The sequence below is a fragment of the Mugil cephalus genome, chromosome 20, assembly GCF_022458985.1.
Source record: "Mugil cephalus isolate CIBA_MC_2020 chromosome 20, CIBA_Mcephalus_1.1, whole genome shotgun sequence".
Taxonomy (NCBI): Eukaryota; Metazoa; Chordata; class Actinopteri; order Mugiliformes; family Mugilidae; genus Mugil; species Mugil cephalus.
The window spans coordinates 15,165,021-15,177,799 of record NC_061789.1 but is presented as its reverse complement, the minus strand read 5'-3'; the positions used below and the strand labels follow the sequence as shown (position 1 = coordinate 15,177,799).

General features: G+C 42.8%; 1 protein-coding gene across 1 annotated transcript; it reads left to right on the top strand.

Moving 5' to 3' along the window:
• The first annotated feature begins 53 nt into the window (after window positions 1-53).
• On the top strand, window positions 54-7,464 carry LOC124998483. The gene is made up of 6 exons (XM_047572926.1): window positions 54-394; window positions 1,055-3,051; window positions 3,277-3,370; window positions 3,466-3,515; window positions 4,113-4,175; window positions 4,629-7,464. The coding sequence occupies exons 2-5, from the start codon at window positions 1,057-1,059 to the stop codon at window positions 4,146-4,148; spliced, it is 2,175 nt and encodes a 724-aa protein (XP_047428882.1). The 5' UTR covers window positions 54-394; window positions 1,055-1,056; the 3' UTR covers window positions 4,149-4,175; window positions 4,629-7,464.
• The last annotated feature ends 5,315 nt before the right edge of the window (window positions 7,465-12,779 follow it).

Here is a 12,779-nt window from a genome sequence, read left to right as displayed (position 1 = left end):
GGAGGTGCCTAGTTCTTTTCCGGCGCCGTTCATATTTATTCGGTCCAAATTGACTCTGCAGGAAGAAGGTGTCCATGATGACAAGTTTAAAATACCAGCAGTAGCCAGGTCGAGATAACCTGCTAGATTGACTTCAGTAAAAAAGAAAAAATGTTCAAAAAACGCGTCGAGTGTCTTGCGCGATTAGCTGAAGCTTAGCGGGCTAACGGTAGCTGACTAGCCAGCTAGCATGAAGTGGAGCCGCCGCTGCTTTTGTTTACATCCAGTCCTGATGATGGGCCTGGAGAGGTGTGTTAGCTAACCCCGCTACAACAGCTGCTCCGGGGAGGGTGTCATCCGCCTGCCCGCACCTTCGGGACCGGGGAGGTCCGTCCACACCGCCGCCAGCTGAGGGGTAAGACCACCAACTTTTAATGAGCGATCAATAATTGACACTTTGCACATCACTCGTGGTTGTGTTACTGAGCGGGCCTACCTGTTAGAAGAGGAGCTGACACAACTTATCATTAGTTAATGGATGGAAAATTTGTTTTTGATAATTAATCACTGAAAATGTTTGAAAATCGTCTTCTTTTAACTTCCTTATTTAATTGTAAATTGTACCTACTGTTCGAATTAATTAAAACCAACCTGTTAGTTGAGTAGTAGAGCAAAAAAAAATTTTTTTTTGCTTTTTAAGATTTTTTAATTAATTTATTTATTTTTTTAAGTTTTAATGTTATTTTCCAGTCACATTTATCCAGCGTTTGTTTGTTATTGTTATTTTTCTGTGTTATTTTCTACAGCTCAATAAATCAATTAAATCCCAGGAGTATTGCTGATGATGTTAGGAAGTTAATAAATATTTATAATGATGTATCTGTGTTTTTTAAAACATATAAGCTTACTAGATTTGTACAGACATAAATAGACATCTGATCTGAACTTTTGGTTTACAAAATGTCCAACGCATCCCATCATGCTCGTGGATGAATACCCTTAATGTAACTGTTTTGACTCTGAAATATGAACGGTACCCCGTGTATTAACTAACACTGCTCCCGTTTGTCTGCAGTGATGGAAGTGTCCTCTCAGGATCCAACCCTCATGGCTATGGACCTGTCGAAGAGCTACAACCCTCTGACCCGCAGCCACTCTGAAGCCATGGACCTGGCCAAGAAGCCAGAGTGGTACCACAGACGCCCGCAGAGCTGCGGCACGGACATCGCTTCCCCCTACAGGTCCAGGGCCTCGTCCTCGTACAACTCTCACTCCGCGCAGCCGGCTGCGCCCGTCCACTGCAGGGACATGGAGCAGGGCCCCGAGCCTTTGGGGACCTACGTCAACTCACCTCTCGCTCCGGGTCTGGATCTGTACCACGACGGCGTCCACGGCAACCTGTGGCACCCGGGCTTCTACGGGCCCGACCAAAGCGGCGGCCCCGTCCCCGAAAGCAGTGGCGGCGACGAGAGCGACAGCGGCTCCGACGTCATTTTCCTCGTCTCCTCGGCGAAGGAGCCGCTCATATGCGGCTCTTTCATCCAGGACAGCGTGAGGCACATCGTGGAGCCCCTGTCTCCTGCCGTGTCCTCTCTGGACGAAACCAGAAGTTGCTATCACCTACCTCAGCCCCTGAGCTCGCCCAGCCCCGACAGCTCGTACTCGGAGGAATCCTCGGACAGCTCGGTGGACATCCCCGTGCACCACACCAGGCCCGTCGTTCTCCTGTCGGACCTCAGCGCCGTTTACGGCAACCTCGCCGAGTCCGCTGTGGACATTTCGAGCGACGACAGCGATGTCATCGAAGTCTCGGTCACCAACGACGGCGAGAAAGGACTCTGCTGCAAGAAAAGCCCTCCTCGGGGCGAAAGTAAAAAACCTCCGCCCAGGGGGGTGCGGCGCAGCACGAGAATCAGGAAGTCTGCGTCCGAGCTGCCTCAGTTCGCCTGCACCGGGTCCCGCCACAGTTTGAGGAGACGGGCCAAAAACGACGCGGTGGGCATTTACAACGAAAGCGGCGACTCCGACGACGTGATGGAGTACGTGGCGAGGTTGTCCAGCTCGGACGAGTCGGCCTCGCGGCGGAGGTTGACCAGCAATTCGGAGGAATCTGAAGTGGACGCCCGGACGGACGGGAGGTCTCCACAGAGGGAGCAGCAGCAGCAGCAGCAGCAGGAGCCTCGCTGCAAAGCTTCGTTTGAGAAAAGCATCGGCTCTAAACGAAAGAAGCCTCTCTCCGCTCCTAAAACTAAAAAGTTGACGCGAACGAAGCAGAAACAAAACCACCGGATCCAACCGCAGCAGACCCAGAAGGCCTCGGCCTGCAGGAGCTCGGCGGCGAATAAGAGAGCCGTTGCAAGGCGAAAGAGAAAAAGGCGTCCCCAGACCTCAGGTCCTTCTGCTCTGTTTTCCCCCAGAGAGCCAGAGATAAAGCTGAAATATTTAAACGCTAAGGAGGGGAAGAAGGACAAGAAGTCGGACAGCTTCTTCCCCTTCGTTCACATGGAGCGGAGGACGTGCACCGTGGTCAACTACCAGGAGGAGGAGACGACGGTCCGGAGCAGCAGAGCAGGATGGCAGCAGCATCAGCATCAGCAGCAGCAGCAACAGCAGCAGCAGCAGCAGCAGCAGCAACAGGCGGCCACCAGGTCTCTACCCGGGTTTGTTCCCAACACGTCCTGTTTCCAGCTGGGTCGGCTCAGCTCGGACAGCAGGTGTCAGGCCTCGCTTCTGTGCTGCCTGTGCGGCCAGTCGGCCAACGCCATGGGCCTGGGGGACCTCCACGGACCGTACCGTCCCATCAGCCCGTCAGCGGACCAGCAGAAAGGCAAGCCCGAGCAGAGGGAGGGGTTGAACGGACTCTCTAACAGGTGCTCGATAAATGCCTCGGACGACGACGACGACCGCGGCGCCGATGATCTGAAAAGCGACAGCCACTCTCCTCCGAAGGTGCCCCCTCGCCTGGACGAGTGCTGGATCCACGAGGACTGCGGCGTCTGGTCGGCCGGCGTCTTCCTGGTCAGGGGAAAGCTGTACGGGCTGGAGGAGGCGGCGCGGCTCGCTCAGGAAACGGTGAGCGGGGACCTCGTTCAGGATCGCGGCAGAATGCCGATTAAATTGACGTTTCAGAGCCAAGAATAACAAATCAGACTTTTACGTCCGCGTTACAGCCGCCATAAAAGTCGACTTTATGGGAGATCAGAGGTTCAGCTTCACCGGTTTCCCTGATAACGTGGACACTGAGTGCGTGTGAAGAGATGAACATCGATACTGATGACGATATTGATTCTCTTTCAGATTTGTTCAGCCTGCCATCAAACGGGAGCAGTGATGGGTTGTTTCCAGAAGGGATGCCCCAGAAATTATCACTACAAATGCGCCGTTCAGTCAGGTAAATCCTTGATTGCACATCAGCCTCAAAGGGAAAATATTAAAATCGCAAAAGCTCATTACTTGTGTTCTCTCTCTTTTTTTTTTTTTTTTTAGACTGTCTTCTAAATGAAGAGAACTTCTCAATGAGGTGTCCAGAGCACAAGGTGAGGTCTCTTGTTTTTCATGAACTTGGAGGTGCTTTGCGGCCTGTAGGGGTCACTAGAGTAGCATTCAGCTTCTGAATCTAGTTACAGGCATCGACACAGTGTGATAGTGTGAGGCACAAAATATAAAATACATATTTCCATTTTACATAATAGAAGGTGAAATATCAAAATGTTCCTGTGCACACTATCAAACCTGTAAATGGTCGTATATTTAGCACCTATCTACCTATTTAGATGGGTGCTATGTCTATTTATACTAAAAGTGTTTATTTATTCACGATTTAATTGAGGTGCACCTGATTTCTGCAAGGTGCAAAATAAACTTTTAGTCTGTCATTTAATCTTTTATTTAAATTTGTTTCCTGTGGGGTGCCTCTCTAACTACACTGCTGAGCCCAGATCTTGTGCCATAGGGGGTCAGGACTCTCACTCATTAAGCCGCCTGTAAATTGTCTTATTTGATGTCTCCTGATGGCTGATCAGAAATGGAATCAGAATGACTTTATTGGTCCCGGGGGGAAATTACTTTTCGTTACAGCAGCTACTAACCAAAGCGTGCCAGTGTTAACAACAAAGTGCGTTTGTGTCCAACAGAACAAGACGTTCACGAGCAAACAACAGAAGAGATGACCCCGACGACGCGTGGAGGAACTGAAGGTATGTACTGTTGACACCGACTAATGAACACATGGCTCCTCTCTACAGCACACAGGTGATCATAGCCCCTTGAATACAGCTTTTCCAAACTGAGAATAAGGTCCTCCAGTATTAGGCTGTAACATCAGCATGAACCGGATTTTACTTCAGGCAGCACTGATCAATGAGCACATTCTCAGATTGTTAATATCAATTTTGCTTCAGTCCTTATTGTTAATGCGCTGAGTAAACAGTATATAATATATCTATTTCTGGTCATCTGGTTGAGAATCTCTGTTTTTGTAGCTAAACATTCAAGAAATCATAAAATTCACGTACGTTATTAAAACTGGAACCCGCTCCAGTCAATATTGACGGCTCTATAGTAATCCCCGCCCCCTAGTGGACAAACCTCATACCTCAGTCTCCACGCTGACGAGCTCCTCCTCTGTCTCTGTGTGTGTTTTGGTCTAGAACGATCCTCAGATCTCCTCAGGGTGCAACGAGCGCTGCCCGACTTCACCTCAGCTGCTTTGCAACACTAATTAATGTGTGTATGCGTTGGAGCAGAAGGAAAAACCTTCTGGTAAGATTTCACTCGTCTCGGCAGACCGATCGAACCATGGGCCACTGTAGGTTTTTTTAATACGAGAAGTGTCTTTTTTTTTTTTTTTTTTGGTTTGTTTCTTTTCTTTTGTAGGTCTATAACAGACAGTTACACCAATTGGACTAAGCTGAGCGTGTGTGTGTGTGTGAGTGTGTGTGTGTGTGTGTGTGTGTGTGTGTGAGAGTGAGTGTGTGTATGCGTGTGTGTATTTATTCTTCTTCATGAAGATCCACTCTTTGACTAGCCATGTCACAAAGACAGTTTATCATTTCAACATAGTTATTATATTTAAATGAGCTTTATTGATCAGTTGTATAGAATATGATATCTTTATATGAGGCCACTTTTTTCTACAGTTTTTGTACTACTTTTTTATTCCCTGTAGTGCTTCAGTCATCACATCAGTTAATTTAATCGATAAGTTGCATGTAGGGTCGATGTTTGCTGCGACGCACTTTATTGTCTAATTTTATTATATCCGCTACTATTTATGTATTCTTCCTTTTCTACTAAAATTATTTAAATTTTAATATAAAGCTGCACTACGCCAAGAGTTACATGTAAAAAAAAAATGTCTGTCGACGTCTCAAAACGACATCGCATCCTTTCTAAGCGAGACCACCGATCGGCCATTTTGGGGGCGTGTTGGTTTTCATTGCTGGTGTCGGGTTTAGAGGCTTCTCTGCTTACAGGATGCGGAAACTTTAAAGAGTTGAATCCGGGGAAGGATTTCAGGAAACGGAAAGTCAAAAGAGTCAGTTCAGCCGAATCACAAAGCATCTAAATCCTTTAGGTTTTTGTTTTTAGAGCTGCAGCGATGGATCAATTTCCAGGTAAAATGCTCATAGAAACTACAGACTGCAGCTTCTCAAACGTGGGAATTTGCTCGTTTCTCTTTTTAGATGGAATATCTTTCTTGATAAATAAAAAAAAACAAAAAAAAAACATGGTTTATTACCTCGGTTTACACTCTTCTTACTTTTTAATGAATTCATTAAATTGATATAAACATTTGCACAACTGTTACAACTTTTAGCTTAAATTTGTTTACATGTTATATGTTTAAAAACTGCCCACACTGACATTCATGGCAGCAGAAAGACCAGCGGTTTCTGTTAGAGAGCAATTCAAGACTGACTGACTGCCGCATCGCTCTCTGCTGCATAAAATAAATACCCTGAATCATAGGTCTTCAACAGGAGGTCTACGACCCCTAGGGGGCCCGCAGGGGTACTGCAAGGGGATTTTTGATTGATTATTTTTATTTATTTATTTTTCCTACAAATTTAAATTTTTTTAAATACACATTAACATGAATTCAATATATTTATATTTATAAATGCCACTGGGCTTATTTTAATATAGAACACACATAGTAGGTAGGGGGTCCCTACTTAAGCATTGTGGGGTCCTTGGCCTGTAAAAACCGTGGGAGACTCCTGCCCTAGATGTCTGTCCAAGTCGGCCAACATTTTATGTATCATAATATATTCTGCATTCATATTAAAAGTTGCATTAAATACGTTAAGCACCGTCGTCCCAAATTGTGGGGGTTCCTGCGGCCAGGAACGAACAAAATAACCGAAAAAGACAAAAGCAACGTGTCAAATGTTGGAGACCAAGGAAGTTGCACGCCTACTAAAACCGAAACCGCCCACCACTGTAACACGGTCGCTATGCAGATAGACTTCTAAAACTGAACGATATGCACAAGCATTTACGCTGAGCAGGTAGTGGGTTTAGGCTACTTTTTGTAGATCAGTAATGCAGTCACAGGTGCAGTGGTCGACCTCAGAGCCTGGAGACTGGACCAGCTGTTTCATCTCTCTTCACTTAATTCCAAAATAGGTTTACACTGAATAAATCTGAACCTTAAAGTTGAATAGTGTCATTAGTTGAAGTAAAAGTTTGAAATAGATATCATATTATAATATGTTGTCATTATTGTTTGTTTGTTTAGTGTTAGCACTTATTTAAAAAAATAAATTAAAAAAAGGAACATTAGACAAGATGTGCAGGGGAGGTCATAAAAAAGAGTGGGCTTAAAAAAGAAAAAAAAAATCAACAGCTTTATCGACTAATTAGAAAAAAAATGAATCGATCGACTGAAAAACAAATGGTTTGTTGCAGCCTTGGCTGTAACCACTTGTCTCCATAAATACAGAGATGAAAGCCGAGTGCTGCTTTTACTGCCTCCGTGAGAACAAGCTGTTCGTAAGCAGCCAATACAGAGCAATTAGCATCCTTTTGTTTCTGAGGCCGTCAGATCCCTTCCGCTCTCCTCGCTGCTCTGAATCTCACCGAAGATTACGCCGTACCAAATTTAAATGAAACCCCGACATTAATGATGCTCGGCGGAATAAACACGCAGCTCGAGATGAGGAGCCCCAGATACGTTTTTTTTGTTTTTTAAAATGTGCTTTTGTGATTTGGGTGAATCGGCCCTTCAGCTCATCTTAAGTTCCCTCTGGCTGTCGTGTGGAGCTGAAGTCGCCTAGTGCAGCTTTTTAACCGTCTGTCTGTCGCTTGTGTTTCAGTTCACATGAGTTGTCGCCGGACTTAATTGTTTAAGAAGAGAATGTTTTGAGTAAATGGTCTATTTCGGAGTTTGGTTTCATGCCTGCACTTTCTGTTATTTGAGGAATAATTAAAAAAAATATAAAAGATGATTGATGTTATTTAATAAAAGTCAATAAAACTGAACCCTGGTCCTTTTCTTAAAATGGGTACATGAATTTTGAGTGCCTTTCTCAGCGCTTGTTCTCTATCTCGCTCTCATAAGTGTTATTTGTTACAGAAATTGGGTGCTACAATCATCACAGCTCCTACACAGGAACACAATCTTTTTTTTTTTATTATTATTATCATTGCTGCAAGGAAGGCAGCGTGTTTGTCAAATCACCAGCCAAATGAAAGAACATAGCCGACTGGTTTTCACTGTACCCAAACTAGAAAACAAGCAGAATGATGTCCTTGGCAGCCTGAACTTTTTCAGTCAGAAATTGTCCCTTGCTTTCCAGCACACCTGGAACCTCCAATACCGGGTTGTTATTTGAAATTTACTGCATGTTATAAGAGTGTAATAAATTTGCAAGACGCGTGGACGAAATTACCGTAATCACAGCTTTCAGAAACTTTCCAATGCCGTGGTGTGATAATGGCAATTAAAAGAGCACAATCAAATTAAATCTGATGTGTTTTGGTGATTGTTTTAAGTTGCAATCCTGCTTGAAATTGTCAATTTGTGAGTTTGTGACATTAGACTCCAACACGGTCCAGGTTGCGTTGAACCCAGTCCGGGTTTACTGGCGTTTATCAACCCGGCCCGAAGCATCCTGCGGCCATCTGTTCACCTAAACACTGACTGACTGATTCTGGGACTGGTGCGAAAAAGGGCCCAAATTATCTTGTTTTTGTTGTGAACTAAGCGAGGCCAAACGGCTGAACATGTGGGCTGCTGCTAATGCAGTTAGTATCTCACAGACATTCGCACTGAGCTCTGGATTTGAGTCACAACACCCCCTCGATGGAAATAGTCCTCATTCTATATTTGGAAGCCTGCTCTCTCTCACATCATTATCGAGCTGCCGCGTTGACCTGCGGGGACATGTCGCGGTGTTTCTCACCTCCCTATTTCACTTTGTTGCTACTTGGAATAAGAGTTGCTGCTTCCACCCACTGAAAAAAAAAAAAAAAAAAAAAAAAAAGCCTGGCAGCTGGAGACGGCGTCGGCATATTGATGCGGCTCTCGTCACAGACGGCGTCTTCTTCATGCAGCGTGTTGGTGGTGCAGGTGTCGGTACAGCAGCTGTTGTTTGGATGGAGCTGAGCATGATGTCAGTGTGATTCTAACGTTTATCAGGGGTTATTGAGTCACGCTGATTAGTTTGCCGGTTAATCCATTTTCATCTGAGCTCGAGTCGCAGTGCCGACAGGCTAAACATGGACATCCGAGTTTACATCTGCAGTGCCGTTCGTTTTGGCCACTACCAACACTACTGCTACACACTGCTGAGGTTCAGCTCAGTTCACTTTATTTAGTGAGACTCCACGTTTCACTTCAGAAGTGTTTAGCCATGCTAGCATCCCTGTGGAGCTGTAACCTTGGTTCTGTGTCCTAAATCGTAGGTCTTCAACAGGGGGTCCGTGACCCCTAAGGGGTCCGCGGAGGTACTACAGGGGGGCCGTGAAATCTTTGGTTGATCAGACATTTTTCATATATATATATATATTTTAATTTCCCCCCAACAAATTTTCTTTAGCTACAAATTCACATGAATCTAACATATTTTAGTAAAGGATAGCTTAATATTGAATGCAGAATGATAACAATAATGTATATTTATAAACAGTACTAGGCTGAGTTTAGTATAGAACACATATATTAGGTAGGAGGGTCCCTACTCAATCTTTCCAATCGGTTTGGCGGTCCTTGGCCTGAAAAATGTCGAAGACCCTTGTCCTTAATGCTAATACTAGCATACTAGCACACTAATGTGTTTAAATATATATATGTATATATATATATATATGTATATGTGTATGTGTGTGTGTATATATATATATATATATATATATATATATGTATATGTATGTATATGTATGTATATATGTATAGTATATGTATAGTATGTATTGTATGTATATGTATATGTATATGTATGTATATGTAATGTATATATATGTATATGTATATATATATATGTGTATATGTATATATATGTGTATATGTATATATATGTGTATATGTATATATATGTGTATATGTATATATATGTGTATATGTATATGTATATATATATGTATATGTATATGTATATGTATATATATATATATATATATATATATATATATATATATATATATAATGTATACACACACATAGTTCAGTTAACTTTACAGTGTGGATTACAGTGTCACTGGTTTTGCAGGTTTTTGATCACAAAAAAGTTGAATTTATAGCCTGAAGATGGTATGGGGTTACCAGTCGTTAGGACGTATCCTCTTGGGACCGTGAAATTTGTAGAAAATCTATCCAGTGAGATATTGTCTGTCGTTCAGACAGCTGTAGGGCCACTGTTGTTACATACACGACTCAAAACAGGCAGTAAATGTCGTAGCTAAGGTAACTAAGGATTACCACGGCAGGGTTTTACTACTGTAATTTGCATAGTAATGATTTCAACCTGGCACCTTTTTTGTGGATACATTGACAGGACAGTACAATAAATTGAAATAAGCTGTACTTGTCATTTTAATATGGGGGCAGTTTTAGGTTAGTGGGAAGGATAGTTGGCTCTGCTGCTACTATAGTGTCTGGCTCAGTTCATTTTCTAGCTAAAGCTGATACATTACGTCATCTCATTACACCATTGTTTCCTGCAGCTGTAACCGAAACTCTCTTTTATTGGCTTTCTTCCCATTTATTGTCCTCCTCCTGCATTTCCCGTTATCTCTCTCACATTGAGTCTGCACTCTCTTCACCTCCTGCCTCAGAATACGCCGCGCTTTGCTCGGCCTGCGGGCTTATCTCTGCTTTTAAGAGCGACAGGCCCATGATCACAATCCTCCTCGCTATCTCTGCAGAAACAGCTCTGCTGCTTCCTCAGGTGACTCCGAACAAAACGCTGCTGCTGAAGAAACCGACACGAGTCAAACACTTGGATAGCTGTCAGTTTTCTGACTGGAGTTGTGCTCAGTTGAGTATTATAAGAATACATCAGTACAGAGAAAACGTGCAGTGGATGGGGAGCATTGAGTACATCAATTTTTATATGGAAGCAACAAGAGGCCATAATGGGTCTAGTTTCTTTACATCTTAATCTTAAATCTTGTTTAACGGCATGACTGACAGGACTCCGCCTCCTAAAGTCTCAATTAAACCGGTCATATCTGTGTTATTTCCTTTTAGGACCTGGATTGGGGATGGTAGAGGGCCAAGTGTTGGCTAGGCTAGTTAGCTGGTGTCTTCTTGTTGGTTGCTTGTTGGTAGCTGAGTGCTAGCCTGCTGGTTGGCTTCTCAGTTGGACTGGGCTTCCAAATGTGTTTTTTCTCAGATCATAGGACAAGGGATTGTAACATCTTATTTTGTGTATTTATAAATGAAGTAAATGCATTTAAATTTGCAATTCATTTTTGCATTTTAACTGGCTGAATTTGTTAGCAAAAATATAGACGTAGGGAATTCAACCGACATTATTGTGGTTTTTATTTGTATAGATATTCTGCCTATATTTATAAATGTTATGTCAAATATTTCAATGCCCTTTCTTGGTTTTCACATTTAAGCCTCAGGTTCTCTCAGGACTGGTGCAGCTACCGATCAACATTTAACAGTAATGTTAAACAATATCAACAAATTCCTTTGGATTAAATGTCATTTAAATCTGAGTATTAGATGAAGTATTAGCTGAGTCTGAGTATTAGCATTTGATGAAGTCAGGATTGTAAGGTTAGTTTCACCTTAACGTGACAGCAAAATTTGAGTTTTCGTGTCTGCGGTATACATGAGCTTCAAATAGTCTCTGGAGCCACAGCTGTCAACAAAACTCTTTAAAAAATAATAAAAAAAACTGTCAGTCAAAGTTGTAATGTAATGTCTGAGGAGGTTCTCAGTCATCCAGGTCATACTAATCCAAAAGGTGTTTAAAAAAAAAAAGGTAACAGGACTTGATGAGATGCCTTTTTTAAATGCCTTTTTGATTGTAATGTAATGACTGCGTATTTCTGAGATAATGGTGTACAATTTCAGACAGATGTTCAGATTTTTATGTCTTTTATGTCAAAAAAATGATTTTATGACATAAAATGAAATAAATGTCTGCTGATGCTTACATAACCACCTTCTACATGTCTCAAAAGGAGTGAACATGGACAATTAATGTCTTATTTTAAGTTTTCCATGCGCCATTGGATTTATGAGGAGTCGAAAAATCACAAGTGAGACATCACTGCGCTCGTGTGTTTCACTGTATTTCTTATTTATGCCTCTTTTCTGTTGGTGAATATGTAAACGTGCTGGTGGGAGAAACAGTGGGATCACTGACTGCAGAGCTCAGCTGTAATTACTATGCTGAACATGCAGGGCTGCTCCGTGATTTGCTCTCCTGCTCAGCTGCACTTGGCTGATTTTATTTTTCCATTTATTTTTTATTTCCTTTATATCCGGGCAGATGGAGTTTGTATAACTGAACTGGCATTGGACGTCCTCATTCTTATCAGGGTCTGAAATGCTTCAGTTTAAATTGGCTGCTGTGCTTCATTGGAGGGCTGTTGTTGATATACGGACATTTTATTTTCTCTGTGATGGTCAGGTTGTACCTGGATGGGAGGCTTATGTAATTCATCTTTCAGCAAGGTTTTCGAGGCTCCTCATTACAGCCCAGCCTGAAACATGGCTCACTGGTTTTACAGCTTTGTGGGACATTGTAGGTTTATCAGGGCGTAACTGTGCCACCGACATACAGTAAAGTTGATTTAATGCTCAGAATGGAATGAGTCTGTGTTTGTTGTAGGGTGGTTTGTGCAGGAATGCGGTTGTTGATAAGAGTTGATCTTGCAGCTCTAACCTCACACTTCAAAGCTGAACAGAACAGAGTGCAGCTCCAGCTCCAGCCTTATTTCATTTTTAATGAGCGGGGAGAAAAGTCTGAGCTGGAATAACGGCACGCGGCTTTATTTCCTGTGGTGTTTCATCCCCTGACTGAGACTCAAACAACATCATATTAAATAAAACACAGGAACAGCCTTCTCTGACATGATTTTGTAGCTGCGAGCCTGGGTTAGCGTTAGAGCTAACGTACGGCATTGTAGAAATGTGGGGTAATCTGGATAGTTTTAGGCCAATTTTCCAAAAAAAAAAAAAAATGTCAGTCCATTTCAAGTCCTAACATTTGTAAAGGCTGGCTGGACATGATGTTTACAGTGGATATAAAACATCTACACAGCCCTGTTAAACAAAACTCCAACAAAGAAAAGTAATTTGTAATAAATTTTAATGTATACAATTTAGATATCCA